Raw genomic sequence first — 7,623 nt, 5'->3', positions numbered from 1 at the left:
TGTTTTTATACACCGATTTCTTTAGATTTTAAAGGGAACCTGTCATCGGAATTTTAGGTATAGAGCTGAGGACATGGGTTGCTAGATGGCCGCTAGCACATCCGCAATACCCAGTCCCCATAGCTCTGTGTGCTTTTATTGTGTAAAAAAGCTGATTTGATATATATGCAAATTACCCTGAGATGAGTCCTGTACGTGAGATCAGTCAGGGACAGGACTCATCTCAGGTTAATTTGCATATGTATCAAATCGGTTTTTTTTTTACACAATAAAAGCACACGGAGCTATGGGGACTGGGTATTGTGGATTTGCTAGCGGCCATCTAGCAACCCATGTCCTCAGCTCTATACCCAAAATCCCGGTGACAGGTTCCCTTTAAAGCTTTGGAATTTTTTATTTTTTTTACCTTTACCTCATTTCACTTCCACAAATTATATCTAGGTGACTGGCGCCCCTCGCTGCGGCTGGTTTTTCTGTCTTTCCCCCACATACAACCCAGACACCTCCGTCACAGCATAAAATGCAACACAGCCCCTGTATACAACCAGATCCCCCTTCGTCAATATCCACAACCACCCCCTACCATCTCAGTGTACAGTCCCTCACATACAGCCTACTACACAGCCCCCACCTCAGCATACAATGCATCACAGCCCCCCATATACAACCCGGACACCTCCTTAGAACACAGCCCCCAGTACAACCAGATACCCCCTCCCTCAGCCATAACCACCCCACCATCAGTGTGCAACAGTCCCCCTCACATACAGACTAGACACCACCTACTACACAGCCTCCAAACATAGCCCCCCTCTCTCCCAACATACTATCAAACATCCCCCCCCCCCAAGTGTACAGTCCCTCACAGCACCTCCCCAACAGTTTCAGTCCACACTAAGTGACTTCCGCGCACTTCTACAGCGCTGCAGGAGGAGGAGGTTTACTTCACTCCCAGCGCTGCTGACAGTCGCGAGCGCCACAATCCATGCGAAAAAGAGGGCGGCTCTAGTCTCCTCCAGTGACCGATCCACGTGATCTAGAAGTGCCACGTGATACAGTATTCAGCCATTACCATAGGATCCGCCATGTTACGCCGGCCGCCTGACGTACTTCCTCCCTTGACGTCATGACGTTAGAGCCCGACGTTGCCTATATAAGCCGCGGCTGCCCTCGTTTCCGCCTTTTTCCGGTCTCTTTAGAGCCGACCGACTCAATCGCCCTCCATCCTCCGCCGGTGGAGCGTCCCCGAACAGCTTCTAATCATGACCGAGCAGATGACCCTTCGGGGGACCCTTAAGGGTCACAATGGTTGGGTTACCCAAATCGCGACCACCCCACAGTTCCCGGACATGATCCTCAGCTCTTCCCGGGGTGAGATACATGTGTAGAGGCAGTCCTTCTATTAAACTGTGGCCGTCCTAGTGAGCTGTGGGTGTGGAGAGCCGCCTGTCCTCCGGCCTGTGTGCTCGGCGCTGCCTGGTGTCTGGGGTGTAGTGGGGAGGAGGCAGTGTTAGGTTGGCTGCTGGTCGTTAGATGTGATGGGCAGAGCTATTAACTAGCAATTCCTCACCGTCCCATTTCTTACCTCCCTTTGCTCTGGGTGCATTGCATTAACCTGCAGGGCTGCTGCGTATGTCTGTTTCCTTACTGTGCTCACGACAAGTCCTTGCTGTTTGTCAGGTTCCTGTTTACTGATCTGGAAATGTAATTTCTGCTTAAAGGGGTGAAGTAACTTTAAGCATTTTTTACAGGCCCATTTAGACGGGCTATACCTGTGGTGCGGTTCATACGTCCCTGCCCCCATGGCTGCCTCTGCAGGTCCCCGCTTTCTGGGAATCAACATCCTGTTGACGGGGGGGGGGGTGCAAGTGACCGCAGCAGCCAATCACTGTCCACATCGGTGACCTGTCACCTGTGCGGCACGTGACCCAGTGATGGACCACATGGGTGACCTGTCACGTGTTGCCATCGTCATTCTAGTGATCATTAGGGGCCCCTTATAGGTGTGGATCCCACCTCTGATGACAGACTTCTTATAGATGTCTTAGGGTCCATTCACACGTCCGTAGTGATCTGCAATACACCCGGCCAACACCCCCATAGAAATGCCTAATCTTGTCTGTAATTGCGGACAAGAATAGGACATGTTCTATTTTTTTTTTTCTGGAGCAGCGGACCGGAAGATGGGGGCGTGCTCCGGAAATGCGCCATAGAGAATGAATGGGTCCGCACCTGTTTCGCAATTTGCTGATCCCATTCTACGGACGTGTGAATGGACCCTTAGAGTGTATTATATTGTAACCCCCTGTCTCGTGCTGTCCGTATAATGGATGTTTATATGCCGTTATATTCACTCTGCTCTTTCCATTCCAGACAAGACTGTCATCATGTGGAAGCTGACTCGTGATGAGACCAACTATGGAGTCCCTCAGCGCGCCCTGCGCGGTCACTCCCACTTTGTCAGTGACGTCGTCATCTCCTCTGATGGGCAGTTCGCCCTGTCCGGTTCCTGGGACGGAACACTGAGGCTGTGGGATCTTACCACGTAAGTTGCGTGGATGGGACTACGTTCTGGGTACAGAGAGGTGGAGGTTATCTTTGGCACGGATGCTCATGTGATTTTCTCTGCAGTGGCACAACCACAAGGCGATTTGTGGGTCACACCAAGGATGTTCTCAGCGTGGCCTTCTCTGCCGACAACCGTCAGATCGTGTCAGGTTCCCGAGATAAGACCATCAAGCTGTGGAACACTCTGGGAGTGTGCAAATACACAGTGCAGGTGAGAAGGTTGTGACCTCTGTTATTGTGTGGTCGTGGGGTGGCTCATTTGGTCCTAATGACTAGATCAACTATCCTGAGTGTTCCTTTGGGAGCAACGTCAAGTATGCTGAAAATCCTGCAATTATGATGGGACCATAGACCGCACCCCTCAGTACGAAGTTCTAGCACTTTTTAATGGATTCTGAGGCTTACCATGCTTTTCTTTCTTCAGGAAGAATCTCACTCTGAATGGGTTTCTTGCGTCCGTTTCTCACCCAACAGCAGCAATCCCATCATTGTTTCCTGCGGCTGGGACAAGATGGTGAAGGTGAGTCTCTCAGGGTTCATGTACGTGTGGGAGAAGACTACTTTACATCTTGACGGCCAGGGTACATGTCTTCTAGAGGCTACCTGCCATTACTGCACTTGCATCATGCTTCTAGCGCCCGCACGCCTGGATGTTGGACTTGGTAACACAGCCAGTGACTTCCTAGTATCTTGCTATATTCTAACTGTGGACATCTTAATTTCAGGTCTGGAATCTGGCCAACTGCAAACTGAAGACCAACCACATTGGCCACAGTGGCTACCTGAACACTGTCACTGTGTCTCCTGATGGGTCACTGTGCGCCTCTGGAGGCAAGGTGAGGGGGAACAGGCCTTGTGGATTATTGGCTGTCTGGTCAGTCTTATTCCATGGGTTTATTACATTTAGATTTTATTTCTATAATTCTAATTAGTGTCTCTGTATTGTGCCTGAATATAGGTTTAGTGTCATCTGTGGATACAGCTACTTGTTTAGAGGCAGCTTTCATGTGGATCAGCCATCCGTTAAAGGGAACCTGTCATCAACTTTATGCTGCCCGTACTAACGGCAGTATAAAGTAGACACAGGTGAGTTGATTTCAGCGGTCTGTCATTTATAAGTTAAAAGTAAGTGGTTGCCGTGAACCCACATCACAATCGTTGCAGACTGTGCCTGGAAAAGAGTCACGGCCACCTGAGAAGAGTCCTGGTTATTCATGAATTCTTTGCTCTCCTGCCCACCTGCTGATGACCGTCTAAGGCCTCATGCACATGATCTATGACCTATAAGAGTGTATTACTGTACAGCAGTGGCTGCATGAAGCGCACGGCGTCATGGCAACCAATGACGCCGTGCGCTCCTGCTGTCAGCCGGAATCTCGGCCGTGGAACACGGCTGTGTGCAATGGCCTAATACCTAGTTTTCTCTCTGGGAGAGAACTGCCAATCAGCAGATCGGTGAGATTAGGAATAACCATGACTCTTCTCAGGTAGATCTGACTCTTTTCCAGGCCTGGGCTGCAATGATTATGATGCCGGTTCTCAGCAACCACTTACTTTTAGCTCATGAGTGACACAGCACTGAGATCAGCATTTCTGTCACTATTTTATGCTGCCCTCAGTGAGATCAGCTTAAAGTTGATGACAGGTTCCCTTTAAGTTTGTCCCTGCAAAAGCTGTTGTATAAAAGGCCCTTCTGACATCACAGCTTGATTTTATATGGCGGAGAAGCTCCTGAGGGTTACCTGTGATGGAGCCAGGCCTGCAACATATACAGTGGGCATAAGTCAGGAGCTTTAAATTAAAGGGATTTTCTGTTATAAAAAAAAAAGCATGATCAAGGTCAGATCATGTTCTGAGAGCATTCTGACTCCAGCAAAATTAAGATCTGTGACCTGCACCCTGGGGTTACATCTGGGGTTGCAAGAGTTTTCTGCACGGATTCTTGTACAAAGACAAATCTCATGTACACTTTGCGTTGTTTTGTATGGAAATTGACCTGTGGTGTAGATTTTGAAAGCATGCGTCTCTACAGGCTTTTAGTGTGGATCCTAACTTTTGCAATTCAAGGTGAGATCTGCAGCAAAACCTAATCTTAGCCGCAAAAAAAAGGCAAAGTATCGTGTACAGGTACCCTGAAGTCCTGCTGGAAACGCCTCACACCTGGACATCGTCTACAGAGCAGGGTCCAGGAGAATAAACCGAATACTGCCCTCAGCGGCAAGGTCACGGTCTACAGGGCTTAGCCTCAGATCTAGATGTGATGTCATTGGTATAGGGTACCAACGCAGCTTGAAATGTCTCGATGAAGTGCAGGAAAATGGGGCATTACAGATGTTTTCTGTCATGAAAATTGCAAAACTGGAATACGGTCTACCTGCAGTTTTTTACGGTGTACCGTTGCATGGAATACCATACACTTGTATAGTTAGTTTTGCACTTTGGCCTCCTTCTGGTTTAATGGAGCCTTATAGATGCCCTTGGCATGTATGGAGTGGTAGCTTTTCCTGGCATACAGTGAGCACATCTGAACCTGACCTAAGCAGCTGCAGTCGGCATTGCCATTGGTCTACACATGGTACGTCAAATAGAAAGGCATTGTTGGTTAAAACTGGATGTGCACGGCAGTCTATTGGGCAAAGGCTCTGCTGAGATATGGATATTATTGGCACATGCTTCAATAGGTGCTTATCTGGGGTGGGTAGTGATGTCTTCCAGCAGCAGGCATTGGGTATGCCCACTGTTTTGGAATGTGTGACCTGCTTGACACTGTTGCTGTCACGAGAAGATTGGTTCGCTACAGTACATGCCTCCTAACATTGTAATGCAGAGCATACCTTCAGGCGCACGTTGCTGTCAGTGTGGTCTAGACTTGCACTAGGCTTATCACAGGGACTCGGGCTGGTTGATAAGTTTGGTGCGCGGCTAGAGACTTTTGTGTAACTTTATACTCTTTGGCTTAGTTTGAGCCAGAATTGTGGCACTTAGAGGAGTGTTGCATATTAGGCCACGTGCTGTCAGTTTGCCGGACTAGAAGCATCAAGTTGAACCATGTTTTGGAGAGCTGCACTTCCATCAGTAAATGTAGGCCCTTGTCTGTTTGCATGGCTTTCTTCCTTAAAAAAAAAATATATTTTATATTTTCTGAGATTGTCAGAGTATTAATGTGTGACTTGGGGAAATCAGATTAAGTCTCAAATTGCTGTGAGTGATTACAATCTCCTTACAGTACTGTAGGAATATTTCTACTGTTTCCTCAATCACTAATCTCTTCTCTGTTCCCAGGATGGACAGGCCATGCTCTGGGATTTGAATGAAGGCAAACACCTGTACACCCTGGACAGTGGTGATGTCATCAACGCTCTCTGCTTCAGTCCCAACCGCTACTGGCTGTGCGCCGCCACAGGGCCAAGCATCAAGATCTGGGTAGGTTGTGCAAGAAGTTGAAGATGGAAGGGTCCATAAGATGAGGCTTTTCTTTGCCGTGATGATTTCTTATGCCAACTGATGCTCATTGCTGAAAATCAGAGGCTGTTACTAAGCAATACGTGAATTTTATTATTGCGTGTTTTACAATTCTGGATTTCTGTCTAACACATTTGTGCTTTTGTAGGATCTGGAAGGCAAGATCATTGTAGATGAACTGAAACAGGAGGTGATCAGTACGAGCAGCAAAGCTGAGCCCCCACAGTGTACTTCTCTGGCCTGGTCAGCAGACGGACAGGTAACGGCCTTCTCTTCTGCAAACGGAATCTACCGTCTAGTCTTTATTATGGAGGTTACTGGATTGTGGCATAAGCTGTAGCTATAGTGTGTACTTCCCATTCAATGGCAGCAGGTTAATTGAGCTTGGTTTAGCACTCAGCTATTCCCCTGTATAAAGTCAGGTCTGGTTCTAATGCTGTTCTATTGCTTTTTAGACACTCTTCGCTGGATACACAGACAACTTGATCAGAGTCTGGCAAGTCACCATCGGGACCCGTTAAGATGTTTTCTGGAAACAGGAAAAATGGAGACATTTCAGTTGTAATGATACTGCCTGATGCTACTTGTGCAGTATGGAGTCGTCTTACCATGCCAGCCTATGACTCAAATAAAAAAAAATTGCTATAAAACTATACAATCTGCGTTCCTGTATTATGTGGCTGTAGCAGATCACTGATATCCCATGACACTGGAGTAAAAGTCAAATCTTCCAATGGTGTGGTGTATTGCTAGGATATGCTTCATTATATACTCTGCGGAGGTCTGAACTCTGCTGACTTGGAGAATAAAGAAGGGGCATTTCTAGTGCACGGTGGTGCTCGGGCCCACTTGATGTGCAAGAAACTGCATCATAACCTCACTTCAGGGGCCTGTGGACCAACTTTGTGTGCTTAAAGAACTAGGTTTGACTGTAATAACGCGTGTAGTTTTGAACCCCTTCCCGACACGACGTACTATTGCGTCATGGAAGTCAGTGCATTCCCGCATCTTGCCGTAATAGGACATCATGGTTAACTCCGGTCACCGCGCTGCATTGCGCAGTGACCGGACTAAGGTGGCTGCACTAATTGGCAGGCCATCTGAGGGCGGGCAGCAGTTTTTCTGCCCCATCGCTGCGATGGGCCGGTCTTCACTAACCGGCCAATCGCAGCGCCAGCAATATATGTTGCTTAATGGGGGGGTCTTGTCTAGAGGTGGGAGAGGCTGATAACATCAGCCCATGTCACCTCCTCTCCTAGGTCAGGGAGGGGACACCAGACGCAGGTCTCCCCTCCCAGCGCTGCGATTGCCTGAAACAACACTCCAGCCAATGGCAGCGCTATGCAGCAGAAAGAACAGTTGGTGCCTCTCTCCAGGCAGCCATTCTAGCTTGGTGACTGCTTGCAGAGGACCTATTCCCCACTGTGTTGCTGGTTGTCGGCTGGGACTTGTGGTACTACCACATAAATCACTGGTTTCACAAGAACAACATCTAGAACGCGTCTCCATGACGGTACACTCTGAGAACTAACAAAGTGAAACCACTCAGGGAAGGGACTTACAGCACCCAGGACCCTGCGTCCAAAGGCCATA

General features: G+C 48.4%; 1 protein-coding gene across 1 annotated transcript; it reads left to right on the top strand.

Annotated features, from left to right (window-relative positions):
• Nucleotides 1-1,149: 1,149 nt before the first annotated feature.
• On the top strand, nucleotides 1,150-6,685 carry RACK1 (receptor for activated C kinase 1). Its single transcript, XM_040412148.1, has 8 exons — nucleotides 1,150-1,371; nucleotides 2,374-2,545; nucleotides 2,632-2,779; nucleotides 2,993-3,088; nucleotides 3,294-3,404; nucleotides 5,851-5,991; nucleotides 6,179-6,289; nucleotides 6,486-6,685. The coding sequence occupies exons 1-8, from the start codon at nucleotides 1,263-1,265 to the stop codon at nucleotides 6,549-6,551; spliced, it is 954 nt and encodes a 317-aa protein (XP_040268082.1). The 5' UTR covers nucleotides 1,150-1,262; the 3' UTR covers nucleotides 6,552-6,685.
• Nucleotides 6,686-7,623: the final 938 nt, after the last annotated feature.

The sequence above is a fragment of the Bufo bufo genome, chromosome 11 (genome assembly GCF_905171765.1).
Source record: "Bufo bufo chromosome 11, aBufBuf1.1, whole genome shotgun sequence".
NCBI lineage: Eukaryota > Metazoa > Chordata > Amphibia > Anura > Bufonidae > Bufo > Bufo bufo.
The sequence above is the reverse complement of the archived record's forward strand: the minus strand, read 5'-3'. Positions and strand labels throughout refer to the sequence as shown.